Consider the following 27,462-nt stretch of genomic DNA (forward strand, 5'->3'; position numbering starts at 1 on the left):
ATTGAAAAGATACGGGTACAGCATACACCTCCATGGCTGATTCTGTCGACAGAGTCCATTTCCCCTATAATGAGAGAATCTATACAGGAAGCTCCAAGGCCCCTCGCCACAGATATTAACATCTTTATTTAAAAGTCCTTGAAAAATTGGTCCTTGGGGTACCAATGTGTTTCTTTTCATGATAACAGGAGTTTCTATAGCTTGAAGCCCAGAAGACTAATATGGTCCGCCCCAGTTCCTTAGACAAGTCCTGTAATTGACTGAAATTGTTGGGTGATTGTGCAGAAAGAGGAAGAGAGAAACTTTTCACCTAAGTCCCGGGAATGAGGTGAAGAACAATAGAGTCAGCTTGCAGGGAGAATGGCTTCGCTCCAGGCAGGATGGAACAGTCTTTTGAAATCTTCCACCATCCTCAAACCATGCTGTCTCCAGCTTGGTGTGTGCTTTCATTTATCCAGAGATCAGTAGGCGGAGGTGGCGGAGGGGGAGGGGGGGATCCCTTGATAAGTCCTAAATTGACCGAGTTATGTGGCACCAAAGGAGCCTTACTGCAGTAGGCATTTTTTATTCTGTGCCCTTTCAGGGGACAAAGGTGTCTGTGTCAGGAGATTGCTATGCGGGGTGGGGGGAGACTATAAGCATGCTCTTCTGAGGGGCTAATGTGAACATAATAAATTAGGCAACATTACCATCTGTTAGCCTGGCTGCAGCGGTGATCGGGTACAGGAAAATACAAAATACTATTTTTTTTCAAGGGCAATTCTTAGCACTAAAGTGTCCAGCTAAGACATTTCAAATGGAAAGCTTTCCATCTTTATATTTTTACATGATATCTGAACATATTTATGGGCAAAATGGAGTCGCATCCCCCCATAGCTGGTGCCCCCCTGCCCTGGCTGCTGTCTGTTAAGCAGTAAGGAGCTCGCTCTTGCATTGTGGAAGTGGCAGGGTAGGCTTGCCATGGTTTTATCTGGGACAGGACTACCTTGAAGGATGATTTGTGCAGGTGGAATGAGTTGAGGATCGGGGCTTGAGTGCCTCAGCTGGCAGACAAAGAACGTCCTGCGGTGTGGCTTCCCACCGCTCTGCTATTAGGAACCGAGCCACTTCCTCCTCGGCCGTCAGCGCGTAGCATTGAGACGTGCGTTGACACATTGATCCTATTTTTTGCAAACGTCTCCACAGATCCTCAGACGGCAGCGGGTGAGGTGGATGGGGTTAATCTGGAGGAGATCCGAGAATTTGCCAAAGCTTTTAAAATCCGGCGCCTGTCCCTTGGCCTGACCCAGACTCAGGTGGGCCAGGCTCTCAGTGCCACAGAGGGCCCCGCGTACAGCCAGTCGGCCATCTGCAGGTAACCCGTGCCCACGCGCTGTCACCCCTCCTGGCTGGCCCGGGCCTCGTCTGTCCTCTCGGCTCAGCTTTTCTTCTTCGGGTGGGCCGAGCTGGAGGGGTGGAGTGTGGGAACGGAGTCTGGGGTAACTGTGTGTTGGGATTGGTGATATTGACGGAAGTGGAGTTGCTAAAGCAGACTTGGGGGCCTGGCTTGATAACTCCTGTCAACTCACAAAGAACTTTCAAGGCGGTTTCATTGGAAATACACAGCTTCCCCCCACCGGGGGGCCAGAGGCTTCTAAACCCACCGTCCTACGCAGCTGAGATCCACTGTCTCCTGTCTGTGGATTGATGTCGTGAAGCTGCCAGTCCCAGGTGGTGTTAATGCTCCCACCATTTCTGCTCAGGGATGGCTATCCGGATTTTCCAAGAAAACACACCTTAAAAAAAACATATATTAACCATCCTGTGACCACAAAGGAATTTTTAACCTTGCCTTGCCAGACACAAGTCTAAAAGCACATTTTTAAAAAAGAAGCAGCTGCTTTCCATAGCTCAGAAAAGGGTAGTGAGGGTTTGGCCTAACCTCACCCTATCCTTCCCAAAATTAAGTACATAAATGACAGAAGCCAGCCTTGGCTGTGTTTGAGTTGATCTGGGTCAAGCCGCCAGAAGCAGACCCTGCGCATGCATGTGTGTGTTGCACTAATCCCATGTTTATGCATGAGGTGACAGAGGCACTTCGGTAAGAGCTTTTTCCTCTTGGGCAATGTCTTATGAGTCCTCCTACGTCAGGAAAAGCCAAGAAACCAACTCTAAACTCATTTGAGTGGATTTTGTTCTTGGTGATCCATGAAATGCTGTCTTTTTATCTGCTCTTTATACTTTTAATGTATTCCCCAAAGGACAGAAGTGTACTTTTCCTGCAGTTTAAGACTAAGGTTATAAATAACATCAGTATGGGGTAGGAGCTTACAGCTCACATTTTGCTCAATGATTTTCCATAAAACCCATTGATTGTTGTTAAATACAAAAAGCGCCGTAGGATCCTCTCACTTCTCTGGCCTCCCCTACTGTTTTTTCTTATAAGATACCTCCCTGTAGAAAATAACCTTTATTCAGTCTATACAAGGATACTACTGCTGGGAAATTTGTTTCAAGGCTTGTATATGTTATTCCAGACAACATGTACCGAAGCATCAGCACTAACAAGCAGCATCAAATGATATGAACTCCGTTGCTCCCTGTTGGGAAACATTAACTTTGTTTCATCTCAACAGCCTTGGGATAAAGGCACGCCACAGGTTTTGAGGTTGTTGCCCATGTGCTGTCGTTGCTGAAGTCCTCTTTGGCTTTATTTCTTAGTCCTAAAGTGTGATCTCCTTTAAGTGCTGTCTAAGGTTTTCACTAACACACATAATGTTTCTTGGGCATTCCCAATCAAATATGTTGATTTCTAAAATCTTCCCCTGGGGAAGCCAAAAACGCTATGGCCGAAATGAAAAGCAACTTTGGGAATTCACTGTCTAATAGAAGACGGCAGATGCCTTGACTTTTCGGCCTCTCTCTAGCTTCTAGTGTTTCAGCGGGGTAGTTTTCAGAGCTAACTACGAACAACAAAAAAAATGGAAGTCTTGAAAGAGACCAAGATCTGACAGTGGAACCAGTCCAGTTAATTTACATGGTGGTGAAGGATCTGCATTTGCACACGCTCTGGTGTCCCTCCTCCCTTATGAGTTGCAGTGACTCGAGGTGCTTTAGCAAGTGCATCTGCATCAGAGACACAGAGGAAGCACACAGCAATACACTGGACATCCCTATCACAAGCTCTGTCCCCCATGCCATGGTGCTGTAAAGCCTGTTGTCATGCTACCAAGACTTCAGCTTTGGGGCTTTTATAATGAATGATGGTAAATGAACACAACAATGAAGGCTTTAGGGGAGCCTGCCATAAGTGAGCAGCTCATTAAATGGCATTAAATAATTCCTTTTATATTGAAAGCAAAATGTGCTTCTTTCCTCTTTGACCAGCTGAAAGTTGGGGTTTTAAAAAAATAAATAAATAACTCCTTGAACTATACATGGAAGGGAATGCTATCGGAATCCCATTAAAATTTGATACTATTGGCGCTGCTTATCACAACATAAGATATCTAAAATGCAGTGCCAAAAATAAGATTAAGGCACGTAAAGGAAGCCTATCCTTTTGTGTCCTTTTGCAAGCATCCTTATAAAACATACTGCGGCCAAAGCGGGTTCATTTTCGCTCCATGAAAACAGTCTATTGTAATAAGATGCACTCTGCAGTCAGAGGGTTGTTTTTCGACAGCACTGACCTTGAAAAGATAGAGGAGAATGCCATGGATCCAAAGTTGTCATCCTGGAGGGTTGTGAATTTGGATTTAGAGCAAACAAACAAACAAATAAAAGGAATTGGTACTATTTTGTATTTCGTTGAGAGTGCATATGAATTTGATACCAGGATGACCTCTTAAAGCACTGTAGATAGTTTTGTCCAAGATGCTTCATAGTTTTTTTAAGTCAGTGTAGCAAAGAATTGCAGATGGCAACTGATATATAGAAGACCTCATTTACAGAAAATGATATCATTCAAGTACAGTTTGCAGATATAGCACGTTAAACACAGCTTGATACTCTGACACAAAAGTACACCATTACACTGGATGGTGTTGGAAGGCATGAGGTGGCCCTAGCACATCCAGGGGAGGTGGGGGGGGGGGTGTTCATAGCAATTACAGTGTGTCCAGCTGTTTGAGTCCAGCAGTAAAGTAGCAAGAGGCTATGTTTTACCAGAAAAGGGAGCATGTTGTTAACTTACATCTGGTGAAAAGTGTTTGTTACCAGAGACAGAGACAGGAGAGGGCTGGGGGCCGGGGGAGAGAAAGAGATTAAAATGAGACACAAAACAGAGATGAAAAGAGAACCATAAAAGAAACTTGTCCCGGTTGCCATCGCTGACGATTAGCATAGATAGAACATTTTTATCACCAAGTCGGTGGGGGGAATTTAAGGAAACCAAAAGGAAAACATAAAAAGAATCATTTTAAACGAAAGAACATGACAGCTGTTGTCTTTGATGTCACTTCCTGGTGTTAATTTTTGCCTTAAGGATTCTGAAGTTCGGGGAGATGGTGCTGGGTGGATTCAAATCAAAGCTCAGATCTCAAGCATTTCCAGGAAAAAGATCTGCGAGTGGTTTTTGTTTCCATCGTGATGGCTGCTGTGTTGTGCTGTCTCCACCCGTGCTCACCTGGCCCGCTTGTGGGTGTACGGGCTGCATGCAGGGGCATGAAGCATGTGCGAGGGCGGGTGCTGGCTTGAGCGGGGAGGGCTACCTTGCAGCTGGCTGCTTCTCTGGAGTGAATTTGCTCTGCCAGTCAGTCAGGCAGACAGGCAGGAGGCCCACCCTGGCAGAGGACTCAGTGTAAGACTGTTCTTTTTCAATTCTCCCCCCAGACACACCATCCTGAGAAGCCACTTTTTCCTACCACAGGAAGCCCAAGAGAACACTATAGCTAGCAGTCTGACAGCCAAACTGAACCCTGGCCTTTTGTATCCTGCCAGGTTTGAAAAGCTGGACATCACCCCTAAAAGTGCCCAGAAGATCAAGCCGGTGCTTGAGCGGTGGATGGCTGAGGCTGAGGCCCGCCATCGGGCAGGTATGCAGAACCTGACCGAGTTTATCGGGAGTGAACCGTCCAAAAAGCGCAAGAGGCGCACCTCCTTCACGCCCCAGGCCCTTGAGATCCTCAATGCCCACTTTGAGAAGAACACGCACCCCTCTGGGCAGGAAATGACCGAAATTGCCGAGAAGCTGAACTATGACCGGGAAGTAGTTAGAGTTTGGTTCTGCAATAAGAGGCAAGCCCTGAAGAACACAATTAAACGCTTAAAACAGCACGAGCCGGCCACGGTAGTCCCTCTGGAACCCTTAACAGATCCACTGGAAGAAAATTCCTAAAGAGACGCCCACCCGGAATCAGAAAAAAAAAAATCCACAGAAACTAAACTCCACCCTTGGGGCTTCATCCCCTAAACCCCCAAAAAAGAAAAAAATAAATTAAAAACAAATTTTAAGGTAGCCCCAGTCATCACCCTTGTAAGTAAAAGACTAAGAAAACCACCAAGTGGACAGGATGGTTTATACATGTCCATGGGATTTTCCAAAAAAGAAAAAAAAAGATTTTTTGAAAATTTTTAAACAAGGACTACACCACAGTGCAGGTGTACGCAGGAAGGCTCGTTCCCTCCCCGACCTGTCTCCCCAAAGCCAGTTTTATAAGGGACTTAAAGCAAACCAAATAACCACATACTTTTTTCTGTGTATTATGAAAATGTGAAATTTTAAGAAAAACGACTAAACCAAAAAACAAAATACCAACAACACACAAAGGAAACTTTTCTCTGTTCAAAGCGAATACAAGCCTACCACCTGGAGGAGGGGCTGCGGACGGCATCCTTCAGGTTCTAAGTGCTGATTCACTATGAACCTATTAACCAAAGTCAGAAACACGACATTGCCAACGCGACCATTAGTCTGCTCTCTGCGTGTGAAGTTGTGTTCCAAGGTTTTACATTTGTACTTTGCGGAGAAATCGCAAGCCTGACTTCTCTCATCTTTCCCATCTACTGTCACCCCCTGTGGGGCGGGGGGTGCCATTGCTGAAGCCATTTTGTGAGGCTCACTATTGGTTTTTATTTGGGGGGAGGGGGTTCTTTTTTTTTTCTCTTTGTTTTGAGTGGGGGGCATCCTGGATCGTGTGCCAAAGCATCCGTTGCTTTCTTCTCACTATGACCTGTGGGTTTGAGAAAAGAAAATGGAGCTCGCATTTCTCATTTTCCTCCATCTCTCCATCCCCCCCGCGTGTGGCTCCCAGTGTCTGCTGCAAGGCCACAGAGTGGGCATGGTGTCTTTTCCACTCAGACCCCAGTGAAACGCAGGAGAGACTCCAAAATAACTAGGGCTTTGCTCGATGAACTGTCAACACTGGCATAAGCTGTAATTGTGCCCACTATCCACACCAGAGCTTGGGATTTTTCTCAGTCTGTTGGCCACGTACATGGAGAGCTGACCAAAACTAATTTTGTAATATAAACATAAGCTGCACATTTGGTTCAATACTTACATCTATGTTATGCTTCTGTGCAAAGCAATTTCTCTCAGAAGTCTGATAGCCAAAGAAATGTCTCGAGATTTCAGTCAAAATACACACATAGCATGCACACACCCATATACACACAGGCCAAAAAGAGAGAGAGAGGGAGAGAGAGTATGACTGGACTGTTAAAGGCCATCGTGCATCCTGTAAATTCCATCTTTTCTGCTGCCACTTTCATTCAAATAGTGATGGCAGACTTTTCTCGGGGTGGGGGGAGGGCGATTCTTTTGGGGATATATAAACGGAGCAGAAGGTTGGCAGATGAATTAAACAATGGGAATTGCAGCTGGACTCTTGAGGGGAAAGGAAGTGTTAACAAGAAAGTGCCTCCACTAAAAGGAAAAATACAAAAGTGGCTTATCGAGCACATCAGAATAGCCTTCACTCTTAGAACTAAGGGATTATTTCACTTTTCAAAATAACTTACTCCAAAGATCTGTGGGCCAAAATAACCTAATAAGCCAGAGGGAAAAAGTAAGATGTGAGGATTTCTGTGCAGGTAAACACTTGGGACCTGTGGTTGATGTTTTCCGCAGGGAGAGGCAAAAAGTGTTCCATTATAGGATCGGGCAAAAGAGAGTGTCAGTTTCCTTGCTGTCGAGATGGAAATATTCCCGAATAATTAATTAATAATTAATGCTATCTAGAAGTAAATTGTGGGCGAGAGAAAAACTCAAGTTGCCCAACTGATTAGAAATACCATCTTCTTCCCCTAACACACACCCTCCCCCGTACGGGTCACCCTACGCCCCCTTCCCAGATGCATGCAGGAACCAGGGGACCAGCAGCAAGGAAACGCTACATGAAATCCTGGAGGTGGAACCAGTTGCTTGTACAGGTGTTTCCTTCTCCAGTCTGATGCTAATTGCACCACAGCTAACTTCATCTTCAGTGCCAACGATATCATGGTACCCATTTGGCCACCTGGAAAACTGCACAGATACCAACGACCCAGAAATCCAAAAACGTATCAATTGAACAGATTTTGTATTCTCCTACGACCCGCTCCAAGTTCCATCAAGAAAATCTCCCCCAAGAAGAGAAGTTAACAAGATAACATATGATGGATGCTAAATGTTGAAACATATGCCAGCAGCACTTACATAGGGCCTGCTCAGTTCGGAAGTCTATAATTGGGAGGGTATAACTAGGACAGTGAAAATATAAAATTAAAGTAATCTTCCAGAGTGGAATAAAAAAGAAATATATTCATCCCACAGTCGTATACCCATTCATGTGCAGTGATTTTTTTTATAGTTTTATAATTTTGTATTGTTTTATAAATTATTTATAAGGTGTTGTAATGCTTCTTATATTAATTTTTTACAGATAAATTTTTTGCTACAAGGCATAAAAAGGTGCCTGAACAGATTCTTAGGAATATAAATTATACTGTGTAACTTGTAAGTCTTGGGGACCACACTTACTGCTTAATTTTCTTACAACATTTCTTATTTCCACTTGTAAACAACTTCACATGCCGGTGGCATTTAAGTGTCTTTTAGGTTTCCATGAACTGAAGGTTAAGGTTGCCACTAACAAAAAATAAAAGCCGCTTCAGGCACATGTGATTGTATTTCAAGCTTCAGTATTTTTCTTACATATTTTTAAATTACTGTTGTCTTCATTTTCTTCATCATTAATGAAAAAGAAAAAAAAACGACTGATGTTATACTTGACGCTTGTTTGTGGGGCTATTTTTTCTTTTTCAGTCAAAAAACATTGTGAACAGTTGAGAGTTTTAATTGCATTGCAAGGTTTTTGGTTTCTTTTTGTTATAATCACACAATACGCACACACATACACACACGCACGCACACACACCACAAAAGAGAGAACAAAAAAGCAAAAGGAGCTAGGAAAAAAAACAAAAAACAAAAAACAAGTAGAGGCGTATCAAAGAACTCAAGCTATAACCAAAAAGAAATTGTAAAATGCCTTTGCTCGTCTTCTCTACGCTGGACCAAAGCTCAATATTTGTAGGTATATGCACATTGTATAGATATGGCTAAATGTTGCTGACAATCTTGCAATACTAAACTGTTCCTATTTTAAGAAAAAAAAAAAAAGAAATACAAACTGTTCATCTGTGTTTTACCTCAGCACTCTACTTGTACCCAGTTAATGACCAAGCTTAAAAAAAAAAAAAAAAAAAATGGAGAAAAAGGAAATTGATTTTCATTTCAATGTTGGACTGCAAAATCTGTTTGAATAACATTTTGTAATGAGCTTTCTGTCACGTGATTTGCTTGTCTTCAACTTGAAATTCTGTGAGGCACATTTGTCTATTTGTTGTTAAGGAAGTGATTTTTTTTGTCCTACGTGCTGTGATCCAGACTGGTTACCAGAGTCACTGATGAGACGTGGCAAAGAGAGCTGCTTCTCCGTGCCTGGAGCGGGCAGCAGGAAAACAGACTGGGTTGTTTTGAAAAAAGCATCATGACGAGATGTTGACATGATGGACTTGTGACCAAGAAGCCAAACTGGATATTTAAAAGCTCCTTACTTGCTCTGACATTGAAACCAAAGCTGATTTATCTGCACAGGTTGCTTAATGTTTTAAAAAAAAAAACTGACAAAACTGTACTTAATCTAGAGCAATATCTGTATGGTCAGTAAAGCTGCACTTTGTGTATTTCTTAACAGCTTCAGATCTGTCACTTTTAATTTGTACCATAAAAAATAAAGAATGGTTTGACATGAGCTTCTAGGCGAAACGTGTCTTGAACTCAGATAGGCCATTTAAATTGTAAGCATGGAAATAAGCCTATGTTACAACCCCAAATGTTACAAAAAGGAGGGGTTTCATGACAGACTAGTTAATATCATGATTATTTTAACTGTTCAAATGAAATACTATATGAATTAGGATTCCTTGGATTGCAAATTACAGAAATCCAACTCAAACTTATTTAAACAAAGTCTGGGAAGTCTGCTTGGGGACCTCAAGCACGGCTGGATACAGTGGTTCCAAGGATGTCATCAGCCTGTCCTCTTAGACTTCCTTCTCAGGTGGAGCGCCCAGATGTTGAGTCACATGCCTGTCTCTAAACTAGGCACTGTGCTGGGGATGATGTACTTGAATCGGCCACGCAGGGTCCCAGACCCACCCCTGTCTGTGGTACTGGGGATGGGGCCTCATGATAACAACACCGAAGGACCACAGGGATGAAGGAGGAGGTCTTCGTGAGGATCAGAAGACAGAAGATGAGAAACCATAACAGGCAGACAAAACCCAGAGACATCAGAATCTATTACTGACAGCCAGCTGTGTGCCAGGTGTTGTAGTGAATTCTACTGGGAAGGAGTTTTTGCTGCTCTTAAGCAATGCCTGTAATTGCGTGTTCTGGAAAATGTAGGCATTGAGAATATGCTCCCGCTCGAAGTTTATGTGGGTAAGAGGGATGAGTTAATGTTGCTGTATAATTTACTAATTCAAAGGGAAAATGGAAAATCTTGCTAAAAATACCAGTAAAATTTTTTTAATTAGAATCACTATCTCCATACTTTTCGTAACCCTTAGCAAACATTTCTTATGCTACGTAGAGATCCATACATCAATTTTATGTTATGACTGACAAGAAGTGCTTTGGAGAAAGCAACAGAACCAAAAATCCAAGTGCCCATACGTTATGAATGGACGTTCCTGGAAAGTCCAAGACTGACTTTAAGACAAGCAAAAAAATGCTGATTCTTCTGCCCTCATGGTGGGGAAAGACAAAATAGTCATTTTCAAGCTTTGTTTCCATCTAAAATACGCTAAAAGTATTCTAGGCTGAGGTCCTACCTGTTGATTATACCTAGTATTATGAAATATGTTTGACTTAGGAAATTCTCTTTATTTTTTATAAATTTATTTATTTGTTTGTTTATTTTTGGCTGTGTTGGGTCTTCGTTGCTGCGTGTGGGCTTTCTCTAGTTGCGGCGAGCAGAGGCTACTCTTTGTTGCTGTACGCAGGCTTCTCATTGTTGTGGCTTCTGTTGTTGCAGAGCACGGGCTCTAGGCGCGCAGGCTTCAGTAGTTGTGGCACGTGGGCTCAGTAGTTGGGGCACGTGGGCTCAGTAGTTGTGGTTCATGGGCTCTAGAGCTCAGGCTCAGTAGTTGTGGCGCAAGGGCTTAGTTGCTCCGCGGCATGTGGGATCTTCCCGGTCCAGGGCTTGAACCCGTGTCCCCTGCATTGGCAGGCAGATTCTTAACCACTGCGCCACCAGGGAAGCCCGACTTAGGGAATTCTTGAATGTTTTCTTTAAAAAGATAACCATCATTTAAATTCAATCATTACATATTCCACAGGTATCTGCTAAGCACTTTGTATGTGCCAGAAATTTTATGTGCTGGGGACTTAGAAAGAAATAAACAAAATGAATCCTTGCCTTCAAGAAACTCACATTCATTCTGCAAAAACAGTACTGTTTCTCCAGAAATGAAGATCTTGTACCATGCTTCTTGTACTACAATATTTTACAAATAAAATAAATTTCAGAATTAAAATGATGAAAAGCGGTTCTGAAACTGACTTTGAACCAGTAAATGAATGGATAGAAATAGCCTCGGCTTACAAGACAATCACCAGTGTCTGTTTTAAATGATTTCAAAAGCTGTTCCAATAAGAATTTTCCACTAAACCAACCATATACACATAATCTATTCAGTGTCAAGTGCAGCAGGTTGATGAGTTTCATCAAAAATCCATGGTTGGAAAAAATTCAGAAGCAGACTGCCACAGAGTAGTTGAAACCAGCCCCCAGCTAATACACACAGGTCCAGACCCCTTACCCATTGTGCCGCCCTCTGAAAGGAGTCCAAGCAAGCGGCACTTCTGACCCATTTGGCTGATCTACTGAGCCACGTGGAAAGCCATGGTCAGGGGAAGACAATGACACCTAAGGAGGGTTTCAGGATATTGGATGAAACTTTATGTAAAACATATGTGCTTTCTTAAAGTCAGATTATGGATGTAAGTTACCCTCTTCTTGATGGACTGTCTCCTTCTGTTTGCTTTATCCTTGTTAATGGCTGCATCTGTCTGTCAGCCATCCAAAGCAGAAGTCTGGGAGTCATCCCGAGCCCTGTACACACACACACACACACACACGCGCGCGCGCGCGCACGCGCGCCATATTGCTGAAAGTCTGGCAATTCTGCCTCATGAATTCCTTTGGACTCTGTCTCCTGGTCTCCATCAGCCCCCTGGCCCCCAGTTGCCCCTACTTAGTTCAAACCCGCCCACCTCTCACCTGGACCGTCATGATAGGCTCCTCCCGGCCTCTCTACCCATCACGTACTTGCCACCAGAGACATCATTCTAAAAGGCCAATATGAACATATCTCTCCTTGATTTAAGATCTTTCCAATGTCTACCATTACCCGCAGAATGAAAAACAAACTCCAGCGTTAACATACGGTGCCTTTCTCTATCCGGCCCTTGTTCACTTCTAAAGCCTCATCTCTCATCGATTCCCAGTTCATCCTAGCCTCACTAAACTTCCTAAAATTTCTCCAATGCCCAAAGCACTTTTGGCACTGTACCTTCTGCTCAGAAAATCATCCACTGCACTGTTGACCTATCCAATTTCTACTCACTCTTTAAGAGTCAATTCTGTTCAATTCCACACATAGTTATTGGACTTCCGCTATGTGTCAGCCATTGTGCTGCATTCGTCACAGCACGTACCTAGTTTGCATATTTATCAGCCACCACTTACGTGTTTCAAAAGCACTGCCAGACACCGCTGAATGACCTATGGACTTGGCTTACAGATAAGTGTTGTATGGAAATATATTTTTTTAGCAAGTTGTCACTTGTATGTGACAGATCCTCCTTGTCTAATAAGAGTAACAATAATCTCTTATTTGTATAGTTTTCAAAGGTCTTTCATGTACATTGTTTTACTTGCTCCTAACATAAGCCCTTGGAAGTGTGATGATTTCTATTTTATAGACGGGAGCTAAGAATCATAAAATTCAGTAGGCTTGACCAAGACCCCAAAGTACAAGAGTAGAGCTGGCATTTGAATACATTAGGAATTAGAGTATTCGCCACAATGAATACACACTAAACCCCAGTGAAATGGTGTCTGACACCCCCCATCTTTGAATCACCAGTGTAGGGTACAGTAGCTGATGTATGGTAAAGTTCAGTAAAGACTTACTGCTGTTGATGATAAATTCCAATTATCTAATTACCAAGTTCACTATGATTTAGGTAAACATAGCCTGAATGATTAGTACTTGGCAGAAATAGAAAAAAAAAAAGAAAAAACATGAAAGGGACTTCCCTGACGGTCCAGTGGTTAAGACTCCACACTTCCACAGCAGGGGGCACGGGTTTGATCCCTGGTCAGGGAATTAGGATCCCGCATGCCACAAGGCATGGCCAAATAAATAAATAAATAAAATACATGAAGGAAAATTAGAAATGCCTACACGTGTTACGTGGCTTTACTGTCACTGAGAGTTAGGGGCTCCAGACAAGAACACAGAGCATTCTAATCATGAAACCAGTAGAAAAGTGAAGAAGAAAGTCAATGAATCCTACAGGTTATTTTGACTAATCCCATCGGCAAGTGAAGAACATGCAGTGTGTGTAGAAACAGGAAGCTGGGCCAGGACCTAGACTGGTAGGTCTACTCCAGAACCTTCTTTGATACTGTCACGTCACTTTTAAGATTTTAGCTGTGCTCCGTACTAGACCTGCTGGGGTGTCATTCAGGAGAAAGTCATACTCTTCCCATTGCTTTATTTGTACCACTCATGGCAGCCTCGGTATGTGTTAATGGGCTTTATTGTTGAGGTCATTGGGGCATCATCTCTGAAAGTGGGGATGCTCCTAGGGTGTTTGGCTATGTGTAGATATGCAACGGTTGGACAGCCAATACAAGCACACAGATCCAGAACTGGAGTTGCTCCAAAAACTGAACTTCAGTCAAAGAGCAAGGGGCCAATATGCAATGACAACATTTGTGGTGACCTGTAACATTGACGTCTTTCACAGATGCTTTATTAAGATGCTGGATAAAAGTAGAAAAGAGGCCAGAATTTCTTAGATCCCTACCATATATAGATATTACTGTCCTCATCTCCAAATCTTGGACCCTCATCTGAGATTTGAGGCCTGCTTAGATGTACTCAATGCTACTAATAAATGTTCTCATAGAGGAAGATCCACTAAGAATTACTTGCCTTGAGACTGACTAAACTCCTTAACTAACCCATCATTGACGTAGATTGCTGGGCCTCATATGAGTCCACTTTGGATGCCACGGTTCTGGTCACCACTTGGGCCACGTCTGTGACTATACATGAGGGAAAAGATATAAATTGGGAAATATTTTTGCTTATTTTTCCTTCCAGTTTTTGTTGTTGATGATATCTCTTACTATACAAGTAATCTATGTTTGTTGTAGAAAAACTAGAAAATGCAAAGAAACAAAGCTATTTCCACTGTAAGAATGTCAGAGTTCAACTGTGTTTCTTATATTGCTCTATTGTAACATTTGTAGGATATTTTATTTTTTTGTTTTTGTTTTCTATATAAAATATTAATTTTATTGGAGTATGGTTGATTTATAATGTTGTGTTAGTTTCAGGTATATAGCAAAGTGAATCACTTATACATATACATATATCCACTCTTTTTAAGATTCTTTGCTATGGGTATTTTAAATGATTGTCTTGAATTGCAGAGACAGAGGGTAAATCAGGAGATCAGAAATGGAACCCATGCATCCTGAAATGCCATCTCTGTGAAACACTACAGCTGCACGAGTTGCCCAAACTCAGTAATTATTTACCCAGACTCCTAACTAGACCCATCACACAGCTCATCTTGGAGGGAAACACAACAGCCCCTGGTGGTCTGGGAGGAGATGTGATTCCTGAGACTATTTCCACACAGGCTTTGCTAACCAATCAAGAGGCACTAGTGGAGAAAAGTAGGTTTCAGTCATGGAGACATGCATTCCCAGGGATTGGTAGGACTATGGGGGCTGACATCATGAACTCTTTCTTAAAAGTGAGACCCTCCCCCCTTACATTAAAAAGGAAGCTGGGACGAAGCGAGAGAGTGGCATGGACGTGTATACACTACCGAATGTAAAATAGATAGCTGGTGGGAAGCAGCCGCACAGCACAGGGAGATCAGCTCGGTGCTTTGTGACCACCTGGAGGGGTGGGATAGGGAGGGTGGGAGGGAGACGCAAGAGGGAGGGGATATGGGGATATATGTATATGTATAGCTGATTCACTTTGCTGTACAGCGGAAACTAACACACCATTGTAAAGCAGTTATAGTCCAGATGTATAAAAAGATGTAAGAAAAAAGAGAATGATTTTGTCTTCCAAATATGTCCTCTGTGTCTTCCAAGCCATATCGACACCTGTGACCATATCGCGTGCACACTTAGCGTTATACACATGCACCTGTGGGGGCGCTGTAGCATGACGGGAATTCCTCCAATAGAGCGAGCTAGGACTGGACACTGGAAATTCAAGCAATATCAAAGTTCACCATATATGGGGTATTTTTATTTTTAAAAATGTTTTAGAATATCGTAAAGCAGAACTAATATTCAGAGGATACATATCACTGTAGGTATAACTGTCGGGTATAAATAGCATCTGTTCTGAGTAGCCTGTGCTGTCAAATATTTTTAATATCATCCTGTAAATAAAGCCATATGAAGCAGATTTGATTAAATAAGATGGGTGACAATGCTAGTAATGTAAATTTAGGTCAAATAATAAGGTGTGATTCATAAGCAATAAGACCAATTTTCTGGTGTGATTTATAGATGAGCTCAAAGAGGGGACCAGAAGCATTTTATAGCCTTTGGCAGCGGCACTGGAAGAAGAAGGCTATGGTAAGGGATAGTTTTTTGGTTTTGTTTTTTATGTTTTTGCATGCAAATGCTGGTGTATTTCTTTGGGAATCAGTTTTTTCATCTCACAGTCCCAGGATTAATGTACCCACACGTAAGAAATCACCCATATGTACAAAGACAATATGACTGACCCGCTGCCTTAGTCATGAGCTTTACGAAGGGCAGCAATAGGCAAGTTGGGCTAAGAAAGTGAGCAAAGAGAAAGCTTTCTTTAAAGGGTAGTTATTGTGTTCAGATAACCTGGCATCCACACCAGCAAGACAGAGTTGCAAGGAAAAACATCAGAATGAATAACGTAGGCACGCTTTCAATAAACCAAAAGGCTCAGCGCAGAGGCAAGCACACTGGACTCACAAGATAAAATTTTAAAAAGAGACAACCACGGGCACAGGAGGGCAAAGGGGAGGGAAGAAATGGAGGAATCAAAATGAGTCAACACAAAATCTACAAAGAAAAACAAAATTATACATCTTAGGGCTGAAAAAAACAAACCACTAGGGCCACGTAAAGCCCTGGGGAAGGTCGTGCTCTCCACTGCACTAAAACCCCTTCGTTTTTCATCTGCTTGGCTCTGAGCATCCAGAGAGGGGCCTCGGTCTTCAAACCTCTCCCCACTCCGCATTGCTGGAAAGTTGGATCCTTATAGCTGAAAAGTTTCCCGCATTCTGATGAGTGCCTCTCTCTCTGCAGTTCTCCTGACCAAGGTGATGCATCTCTATTCCAGGAGGGTGTCTTGCCTTCTTCCTCAGCCCAGGGCAGCCGCTGTTCACCACCAGCCCTTCTTGTTTTGGTCACATTGTCCTTCCTGGATGCCTCAACGACAGGACTCAGGACTGCCCCACATTAGTGACAACTGCTTCCTCACCAATGACAACCCTGGCCCGTTTTGTTCCCCCATCTCCTAGATACAAAATTAGGGAGATTCCCAATCATGGAATGGCCCCAGCTCCTGAAAGCACCCACTCTAGAATGAGCCTTCTTTTCCTTAAACCCTCCCTGACGTCACCCAGCACAAGCCAAGTCCTATGGCAGGTCTCTCCTGATGCCTTGCCCCAAGACGTCCACCCATGGTTCCCCTAGTGCACAATTTCCTTTGCTGCAGCAAGTTGGAAATTCAGGAATTTGTAGGCTGAAAGAAGAAAGCTCTTTAACCCCAACTGGGAAAAGACAAAACTGAGAAGGCCACTGAGCAACGAGGGCCAAATAAAACTCAGCCTTGAGATAAAGGTAGACAGCCCTCAAAGTATCCTTCAAGGCTCCACGACCCCTGCTGATGCGGTCCCTGACTACCTCTCAACCTCATCCCTCACGACTCCCCTGCAGACCTCCACGCCCCCTGCCGGCCGGCACTGGTCTTGCCATCCTCCTCCTGCACCCAAGCCGGCCTTTCTGCCTGGGAGCAGGCTTTCCTCTCTCTCCTCCTGGCTAACTCCTTCTCGTCTACCAGGCCATCCCATGTCTTGGAAGCCAGTCTTAGCTACTTAGCTACCTCTCCAACTAGCCCATAAACTTCCCAGAACCTGTGCCTGTACCTGCGTGGCACATAGTCAGTGAGCAATAAATGCTCGCTAAACAAATGACTCCATCACTCGCCAGGTTCCCCTTCCTTCTCTGCTCCACCCAACTGAGCTTCCCAATAAATATTCCACCAACAATTTTACAAGCTTTTTTTAAATCCCCTCACACTCTTATTACCGTGCCCTACGAGCCCTTCTCATCCTCCATTCTGACTCAACTCAAACCTCTCTTTCCTTCCTAGACTGCTCAATACTGCTGGAAAAACAACAGACAGATGCTGGATGGTGCCATTTCAATAAAATGTCTCTGGTCTCCATGGAGCAGTGAGTGAAATTCAGCACTTTTGTAACTTTTCCTAGTCTGGTACATTTTCCATCCCCTTGGTAGCTGTTCTAAAACTTTTCTAGCATGGAGTTTAACTTAAGTCTTAGTTTGCTGCTGTCATATTCTGGCCAGTCTGGATATGTTGGAGTAGTTAAGAAGAGAGGTTTCTTTGGGGGACTTCCCTGGCGGTCCAGTGATTAAGACTCCGCGCTTCCACTGCAGGGGGCACGGGTTCCATCCCCGGTCTGGGTACTAAGATCCCACATGCTGCGAGGTGAGGCCAAAAAAAAAAAAAAGAGAGACAGAGTGTTTTCTGGAGTCCGCTGACATGGGGACTTGGGTTGCATCCATGGCTGGGTTTTAGACTGTGTGGTGAGGACACGCAGTCCTCTGCTGATGCCTTCACTACGGTGATGCTGTTCTAGCCACAGAGCCTTAGTCACTGGAGCACAGCAGGGTTTCTGAGAACAGCAAGGTGACTATTATTCAGATAATTGCCTGAGCCAGCCCTCGGGCACTTGTCTGTATACGAGGGAGAAAGAAGTAAAAACTACAAGAACTGTTTCTCTTCGTATTGAAGCCCATGAAGGCGTGGGTAACGCAGCTTGGGAGCGTGATAACAGAGAACGCTCAGAGGGGCCAACAGCAGGACACTACCGGATCAGAAGAGACAGGACAGGACCACAGCCCAGGGGAGTGGCGGAGGGTCAAAGGAGCATGGCCATTTAGTGGCAGCCACCTTCTGGGGCCACTGGCAGGAAACCCAGTGATTATTATGGAGACCCTGACACAGCAGGAGTCCCTGAGTGACTGTGTCCCTGAGCATATGAAAGACACTCTGGTAACTCCTGAAATACTTAAGGGGCTCATTCAGGGGTTGCTGGACCTGCTGGAAAAGGAGATAAAGAGCCAGGGTGACCCAGGTTACACTTGACTACTCTTCCTATACTTCAGCCTGCTTCTGGGCACTGAATTTGCCTCCCATTTCACAGAGAAAATAAAGACCATGAGATATAGTCTTCGTGATTGCTTACCTCATCTTCAATTACTAAAGCCAGATTCTTGACCTTCATTCCTGTGGCAGGACTGACAGGAATGAGAGAGAGAGAGAACATGCTAGAGCACCCAGCAGGGGTTGGAGGGTTGGGTTTTTTTCTTTCTAAAACTTTATTTCAACGTTAACTATGCTTACAGTAATACACTCATATTGGTTAATAGAATGCAATTTAACTTATCCTACACAATTTGGACCAAAACACTTGGTACATGGTTTGCTCTGAAAAAGAAAGAAAAAGGATTTGCAATCTGGTTTATTTTTCATCTATTACAAATGAGAAGGAGCAAAGGTAGAGTGAGTGAGTCAGAGTCTAAGGGGCATGAACTCAGGGCCTTAGGGAAACTGAAAAGAATCTAAACCTCATTCTACAGCACCGCCGTCCTCCTTTAGCAATAGTTGCTTCTTAATTATCTTTGTATTTTCAGTGGCAGTACAGAGCCTGGCACCCAGTAAAAAGCAAAATGAATAAATAAATGAAGAAGTACAAGAATGAATGAATATCCTAACTATGATGGCTTGATGTCTCCTAGAAAAAAGAGATTTGAGAGAGAGAGATTTAATATGTAGTTGAAATACTATTGGCCCAGGGACCTCATTTAGATCCATGAATATGGATCCAGGGGTTGCTGCCCCTCTTCAGTACAAAGGCTCAGACTCTGGGGAAGGAGGAAAAACTCACTCAAATCCAGACCATGTCTACATCCATACTTGACAATATTTTTTAATTGCATGACCCACCTGGGAAAGCCTTACCTGCGGTGGTCCTCCAGTGCGAGTCTTGAGGGCTGGGAGGGAGCGGTCTGCAAAGGGCAGTGAACGGGGCTATGAAAGGACATTTACAAAGCTAGCGAAGTGAGAAGAAGAAGTAAGGAAAACAGAAGAAGCAGCAGGCTTCATAAACCCAAAATCAAGCCACTGTGGCAGCTTTAGTCTGGGAGGGACAGAGGTATTCATCTGAGAAGGGGTCCGACTCAGGAAGGGAGAGGGCATTCCACCTGCTGTGACCTTGTCTGAATCCCTTTACAAGTGAACTACTGGATCAAAATGACCTCCCAGGTCATTTGGGGAGATGCCTATAGGTAAGATGAACCAGGCTTTTTCTTCAGCCTTGGCCAAAAAAAAAAAAAAAATTGGCTTGGTATGGAAATTCAATAAACTTAAAAGCAGTAGGTCCATTATTTTTTCTCTCAAGATTGACATTTATCAATAAATATCAGCTTATGCCTGGCCTAGACGTGTGCTATTAGTCACATGTGTCACATTTGCAGTCAAAAAAAGTTCACTGACCAAAAAATAAAATAAAATAAAAAATAAAGCAAATCATTTTAATTAAATATTTTCTTTGTTTGATTTCATTTTTCAGCTGTTTTAACTTAATAGAATTTTTTTTCCTTGATTTCAAACTGTATAATGCCTTTTTGCTGAACGATGATTATCTTTCCAGCCCAGTGGCCTTTTTCTGTCAATGGCAATTAAATCCACAAAGATGATTTGCTTTCTAACTGTCTGAGATTCTTGTTTTCCCATTGCACATCAGAAATTTTGCTCAAGTCAACCAAATTTTGTTAGGAAAATTTTATTTGATAAGACAGGATCCAAAATCCCCAAATTAAAAGGCAAACATCTTCGGGAGATGGCAACTGCAAGGTGTTTTATTATGTATTTATTAGAGGGCTTTGGACATATCGATAACCTGCAAACCAGATCTACTGGTCTTTTTGCTTTCTTAAAGTGTATTTTCTGGGATCACACCCCTCCTTGTTCCAATATAAACCTCCACAAAATATTTTTAGTGGTCTTTACTATTGAGTGGCTACATATTTTTTTATGTGGGATTTTAAGTCTCTTTATTTCAGATGATCATTATCTACTACTCAGTGAGCACAGGTGAATCTATTAGATAAAAGTGAACAAAATAGACCCCAAGGCTATTTTTTAACCTGCATTTTAAAGTTCTTTTCAAACCATAAAAATAAATAACCAAATCAGAAACAAATATAAAATTTTGATTCTTCCTTTTTTCCCCGTTTCCAAACCATACAAATCAATTCTATGTGTTAATGCACTTTTTAAAATGGCTTTTAAGGTCTCGAAATGCAAACTTAAACCCTTCACTCATTTCTCTGAAGATGTGATTATACTCAGTGAAACACACACAATCTGACTGGCCCCAAACTTTCATACAGAACGTCATTTCTTTCTACCTGGTTTTATTCAACAATCTAAATGCAGCTGGATTCTACCAATGACCAGTGAGTACTTAATGCAGATGTTCAGAAAGAAAAAATATATAGTAATAAAACTCTATTTTAGAGTCAGGTCTCAAAGTAGGGGGAGAAAATTATTCCCAAGTTGTCTCTGTCTTAAACACCCAGATAGGAAAGACAAACCAGCCTGCAGTCCATTATACCCACAGAAGGTACCTGGCTAAGAAAATCTGAAACAATGTTTCTCTCCATTTCACTTTAGCTGAGGACTAGACCTCAGACAATCTTATTTCTCTGGATTTTTGTATTTTATCTGAGTGTAACACATGTTTCTGTGTGCCACCATAGAAGTGTAGACAAAGCTATTTAACTGTAATAAGAATAACAGCTGCTACTTATTAAATTCTTCCTGCCAGGAACTGAACTAAGTGCTTCACCAAAAAATTGTGTGTGTGGTGTGTGTGCGTGTGCGTGCACGCACACGCATGGGTGAACTTGGACATGCATGTACCTCTGTGTATTTAATTTTCACAACAACCCCGTGAAGGAGGTCTTATTACCTCCATTATAAGCATGAAGAAATAAAGCTTGGGAAGTTTAAGTAACTTACCCAAGAAAATTCCAGAGGTGGAAATTAAATCCATGCCTATCTGATTAATAGTCCCTGACCTGAGTCTCTCCCCCAAAGGCCCATGTTGTATTTGTTGTATACTCATTTCTCAAGCGCTTCTCATCCAAGAACATGGGTCTCCAGCCCCAGAATCATTGGTGTAAGGTCTCCATTCTACTAGAAACCCAGAGCAAAGCTTCAACTTTTGAGCTCTCAGGGGCTTCTAGAATTTCCCAGCATGGAGGTCTGCATGGCAATCAGAATGACATGTCGCATGTATTCTCTGACAATCACGTATATCTGGGAGTCAGGGGGAAAGAAATAAAATAATGATAACCAGTGTTTACCTCCCTGCAAACTTCCCCCACCTTGCAGGCTCAGAGGAATAATTAGTCGCTCTCGCTACTTTGAAGACTGGTTCCAGAACACAACTCAAACCACAAATATGATTAAATGTTAGCATCTTCTGAGAATCAGAAAGTGGTTTCACGCAAATCTAAAGATCTTTCTTGCAGTAAAAATCACTGATATGTTTTTAAAAGGGATAAAGTTGGAAATTTACAATTGTGAAAAGTGCTATTTCCCTCCACGGCACTTGCATATAATAGAGCACTTTGCGATCATGCACAAGGTCGTTAAAGTGCTTTGCTAATGTACAGACCCACTTTGATTTAAAAAAGAGAAAAACTTTAAAGGAACAAAAAAGGTGGCAGTTTTTCAACTGAGCAGAAGTTTTCTTTAATTCGTAGGAAAGAAAAAGAGCTCTCTCAAACAACATCTGTGTAATGCCGTTGTGATGGGCTATCTCAATCACTGTTTCAAACACAAGGGATTTTGTGTGACTATTTCTTAAAACCTGTAGTTTAACCTCTGCAAAACTCATTCTATACTGTTCACTTGTTCAAAGGACATTTGATCTATTTTTCTTAATTTAACATTTGTTACTAAAGTGAAATTTTAAAAGGCAGGAGAGGGAATTCCCTGGCGGTCCAGTGGTTAGGACTCAGTGCTTTCACTGCCAAGGGCCCGGGTTCAATCCCTGGTCGGGGAACTAAGATCCCGCAAGCCATGTGGCACAGCCAAAAAAAATAAATGAGAATCAGGCGTAATTGCAGCTTTCCCCTATCATACAAAAAGCAGGGGTGAAAGAGCTGGACAATCTCCCACCCTGAAGGCACTAAGACAGGAAGATGGAGTCTCTAAGAATTTCCAAAATAGTACTTGATGTCTTTTGCCCATTTTTGAAAATTCACAATTTCCAAGAAGTTATTAAAAAACTGAATTAGTAAATTCATTTCTCATTTGCAGACCACATGGAAACAACTTCCTTACTTTGATGATCAAAGAAAGGAAAAAGCAAAGAAAGTAAATTGTTAAAAGCCATAAATATTAGTAATGGTTTTGTTCTCAACAGTCTGGAACTTTGGATTTCCAACAGGGCAAATAAACAAGACCTGAAATTGTTTAAGACAAAGTGAAATTTCATTTTTTACCACCACCCAGAAGAGCTTTCTCTGTGGTCACAAATGCATTCTGATTTAATGATGAAAATAATAGATTGGTAATAGTAATGTTATCAATAACTAAGAATCTACTGTATGCAGATGCTATATTACTGCATTACATAAATTATCTCATTTAATTTAATTCTCACTTTACGTATAAAGAAACTAATGCTTATGAGGGTCACAGCACCAGGAAGCAATGCAATGTATTGGTCAGGCTATGGTTTGTTGAAAATGGGTAGTTGGTCTAATGGAGTAATTTTATGGCTGTCACAGGCAATAACAACCTGATGTATAACCGATGGAGGGAAAGAAAGAAGGTTCAATCTAAACGGCAGGATAATCACTGTCCAAAATGCAGCATGGTCATGGCCAACCATGTGTCACGTCTCATAAGATCTCCAGGTCGGCGAGAAACAGCTAATACTAGGAAAACATTGGGAGGGAGAGTTCCTCACTCTTCCCTTACTTAGATCCACTCCTTCCTCTTTGATGAGGACATTTGACATCGCTTTCACACAAACTCTCCATGAGTTCTTTGCATCGGCCGTTCAGTCCCTTACTCACTCCAGTGGGACTATCTGCTCACCTCCTGTCCAGCAGTCTATAACTCTCACTTCCCCTGGACCAGCTCTCAGCTTCCAGAAAGCCTTCTCTGAACTGCTGATCACTCCTCTGTTCCTTGTTTCATCATTCTCTACAGTGCTTGGAATTGTGCTTTCCCGACCAAACTATAAGTTCCTCAAGGGCCAGGATTCTGCTTCTGCTTTACCTGTCTCTCCAAGTGCCTATTAAATTAATGCACTAATGATAATTTTGTTCTTCTTTAGGTTAAAGATGTTGAATGCAGAGGATATGACCTCCAAACCACACTAATCGATCAAGGTACCTATGACTCAGGGACTCCTTAAAAGTCCTTAATGCATTATTCAGCCAATTTATTGATTCTATTTTCCATCTGTAATAAATGTACACGCCTTCTATCCCAAACAATATCTCAGTAAGTAGATAATTCATCTTCACTTAAAACCTGCCACTGGTTTCTATGAGCTACTAAAGCACTTAGTTTTTATGAGCTCGGAGCTCCTGGGTCCATCAAAATATTTGTCTACGAACCTTCGTAACTACATCACTCTAGATTTTTACATCACTTCTCATTAAGTAATTCTACTCATCTGTATTATTTTGGCTAGCCTATGCTGTGATGTCAAACAAACCCAGATTTCTTGGTGGTTTAAATGTAACATAAAAGTTTAGGTTTGGCTCATACAAGTCCTTGCTTTGGAAAGCAAGGTTCTCATCCATCCAATCACTATGCCAGGGGAAAAAAAAGGAGGAGAATCAATTGCTTCCACCTAAAAGGGACTCGTGTCTCTTTCACTTTTAGTCCATTGGTCAGAAACGGTCACATGGTCTCAAGTCACTTGCAAAGGAAGCTAGAAAACGTAAGGAAGCACACAGCCATTCAGTGAGTATTTACTAAGAGTCTGTGACACACCATCCTTCAAGGCCCAACTCAAATGCCTTTTCCTCCACAAAGTTCTCTCCAAGCTTCCCCAAACAGGTGTGGTCTCATCTTTGCTCCAACTTCCCAACACCCCACTGGCCCCTGTCCATACTTTCCATAGTTTATATTCTCTGTCACAGATGGAATATGCTCGTTTTATCCACATTTTTTCAAACCCTAAGCTCCTTGAAGGAAGGGGCTGTGTCATATTCAGCTCTTTAAGGCCCCTTTTAAAACCAAGCACAGCTCAAGGATCTTTGCTGAGTTCCCAAGAATCAGATAGGGACCCAGGAAGTAAGAATCCAAAAGCACCTTTGAGAAAACAGAAGGGGAAAAAGTGCAACAAAGTTCATTGAAATTCAAAAGAAAAAGCCTCCCTTTGGAAAATGCTTTCTCATTTTCTCATGTTTGTTGGGCACAGAAAGATGGCATCATTTGAAAACACCGGCCATGACCGAACCATATATTAGAGATTTGTTTAATATTGGCAGTTTAAAAAAAACAAAAATGTTCCTTTGAACAGTTTTCTGCCAAGGCAAAGCTCTCTCTCCCAGAACTGCCTTAAAAGTTAGAAGGCAGCTTTCTGCCCATTCCAAATCACCAGAAGTGAAGTATCAGGTCGTAAATACCCCCCAGTGACTGACTGGGCTAGCTGGTGTGGGTTTTTTCCCTTCTACTTTGCAGAAAGAAAAGACAGTAAAAGTTCCTTCAGCGAGCTGCCAAGGTGCTCCCAGGCCATTGTGCAGAATCTTTGTCAGGTTAAATTAGGGAGTACAGACTCCATGAGTGTAAAAAAATCAATACTTGATGGAAGATTGCTCCCCAGAAAATCTGTTTTGATTCCAGGATTAATTCGCGACCAAAGGCTTCTGCAGAATGACATGCCATTAGTCAGAAAATGAACACATTCTATCCTTGAAATTGGATGGAAATATGTCAGCTGATTGACCCATTCATTCTCCTCGCTCTCTGGACAGAAAGAGTGGGTGTGGTAGCTACGTGAACTAGTGCCCCAAACCTGGTCCATTTTCAAAACAGGATAAAAAAGTATTTTTTTAAAGTCCAGTGTGAATTGGGAGTAGTCTCCAGGCCACTGTTGGAAAGCTATTGCAAATGTGTTTCATCAAGGCAAATGCATTTGTCTCGAAGGCCCGACTCTCCTGAGTTTTCTAAGCCTCAGAATAAACCCTACTAAAAATCTTAAAATAAAACAAGGATTTTGCCCCCAAAGCAGTGACCTGCAATATTAATGACAATGTAATGTCTTTGTCATATATAAAGTCACACTCTTCCCACTCCTGTCTCTTAGGTTTCTTCAACTAAAAACTTTTGCACGAAAAAAAAAAAACTTCTGCAAGAAGGAAGTGCCCGCTCTTCGTATGTGCTAATGTCATCGGTCTGCAGGGCCCTTCCCGACCGGTGCAGCTAGATCTGCAGCAGGGGTGAATTTCATGCCACAGACCCGCATACACATAAACATCACTTGCTTTATTTCCTTTATGTCAAATTAAGTCTGATTCTGAGGTCATCAGCCATCATGAGGAATGTTACTCTATTTCCCAGGGTGATGAAAGGGCCTAAGAGCTTTGGCAGATGTTCAAACATACCCTTCTGTTCAACTGGTAACCACCGACAGCCTCAGAGTCCAAGCCCGCACGGTCCCTTGAAGGTGGTTGTTTTTCCGTCGACCTTGTTGTTCCGGTGCCACGAATCAGGCTTCCCTTTCCTTTCTGATTTCTGCCATCTTCCCTAAAAGACACGCACCTTTCTCTCCTCCTCCCAGAGTTTCCTTGATAAGCTCATCATTGCCAAAACCAACACTAGGAAAAGGGGTTGTTTTCAAACAACCAAGCTTTCCATTGTGCTTGGCAAAAGACAGCACAGATTCCTGGTTAGCTTGTGGGAATGGGAGAGGGAAGTCAAAGGAAGACAAAACCCACTGAATATGTCAATAATTCACACATCCACAGACACACCCTGAAGGATGCTTCTGCCACATGTCCGCCAAAGGTTCCTGCCCCTGACCGGCAAGACACAGGCTTCATCTCCCAGTGCAAAAGGACGTTCTAATCTACTTGCTGATGTGCTCTGGACCCGCACGATGGCTGCTGACAGTGTCAAACGTGCTGAATGTGTGCAACAGGAGGGGGGTCATGACATTAGATGTTTGTATTCATTTCGCTGGGAGAGGAATCGCCAAGGTGAAGCTCACCTCCTTCTCTGAGTGCCTTTCCCTGAAGATACCAAAGATAAAAGCAGCAGTTGCACAGCTAACAACCAGGCAGCAGAAACAGTCCCTGCCGGAGAGGACCGTGGGGCTGAACCTCATCATCCATGGTGACTTCATTAGAATCCTCTTACTCGGGGGTAAATGGAGATGGCAGGAGATTGTCTTGAAACCCACATTGAAAAAGAAGAGCTTCAAAATTGCTGTGTAGGCGCTGGGGCTCCAGAGGCTCCTGAGAGCTCCTTGTTATGCCAGTTTAACAGCTCACCCTTCGGACTATATAGCTCATGTTGACAATATCCGACGTTCAGAGAGAAAAAGGACCTTAGAGAAAAAAACAGACGCCAGCACCCAACGGATAGCACGCCAGCCTGCAGTCCAACAAAAGCATCTCATTCCCATAGTTCAATTTGCTTGAGCAGTCCCAGCTCCCTAGGCACCTGAATTAGTGACCCCAGGGGACAATTACGAGAGCGTGAATCTTCACTGTTTAAAAAACGTGGATTATTGTAAACCTAAATAAATAAACTAGATGACTAAACAAAGTTATACGAGGTTTCCTCGCCCTTGCTTGCAACTGGGAAGAGAAAGGTCACATCAAACACCCATATGTTCCAGTAACACATAATAATCCTGTTTATTTCCTTTTGAACAGTAGCAGATATGCTAGGACTATCATAAAATAAAAGGAAGATTTCTGAGCACATAGAAAGAGAACTGTCAAAATCCAGTCCCCACTAGAATTGAAAGAACAGTTTCAACTGAAATTAAGACCACAACTTCTGAAATCTTTCTCCAAGTAGATAAAGATTGAAGAAGTTGGCATCATAATTGATTACACCAAAATATTTCCACCTTCACTTAAGGATCTTAAATATTAGGGCTCAATTACTGAAAGTCTCTCTTTTATTTCTACTTTAGAACATCAGCCTCCAGGGACTTCCCTGGTGGTCCAGCGGGTAAGACTCCATGCTCCCAATGCAGGGGGCCCGGGTTCAATCACTGGTCTGGGAACTAGGTCCCGCATGCATGCTGCAACTAAGAGTCTGCGTGCCACAACTAACACCCAGTGCAGCTTAAATAAATAAACATTAAAAAAAAAAAAAAAA

The 27,462-nt window shown here is 42.6% G+C and overlaps 1 protein-coding gene across 2 annotated transcripts in view; it reads left to right on the forward strand.

Moving 5' to 3' along the window:
- Positions 1–5,391, forward strand: part of POU6F2 (POU class 6 homeobox 2) — a 356,161-nt gene extending 350,770 nt beyond the window's left edge. The window contains exons 8-9 of one of the 2 annotated variants that reach the window (XM_024750655.1): positions 1,186–1,354; positions 4,813–5,391. In XM_024750655.1, the coding sequence (XP_024606423.1) occupies positions 1,186–1,354; positions 4,813–5,317 (674 nt within the window). In that variant the 3' untranslated portion in view covers positions 5,318–5,391. The remainder of the gene's footprint in view (positions 1–1,185; positions 1,355–4,812) is intronic. The other variant, XM_024750656.1, reaches the window with a different exon arrangement.
- The last annotated feature ends 22,071 nt before the right edge of the window (positions 5,392–27,462 follow it).

This window comes from Neophocaena asiaeorientalis, unplaced genomic scaffold, assembly GCF_003031525.2.
Source record: "Neophocaena asiaeorientalis asiaeorientalis breed wild unplaced genomic scaffold, Neophocaena_asiaeorientalis_V1.1 scaffold60, whole genome shotgun sequence".
Taxonomy (NCBI): Eukaryota; Metazoa; Chordata; class Mammalia; order Artiodactyla; family Phocoenidae; genus Neophocaena; species Neophocaena asiaeorientalis.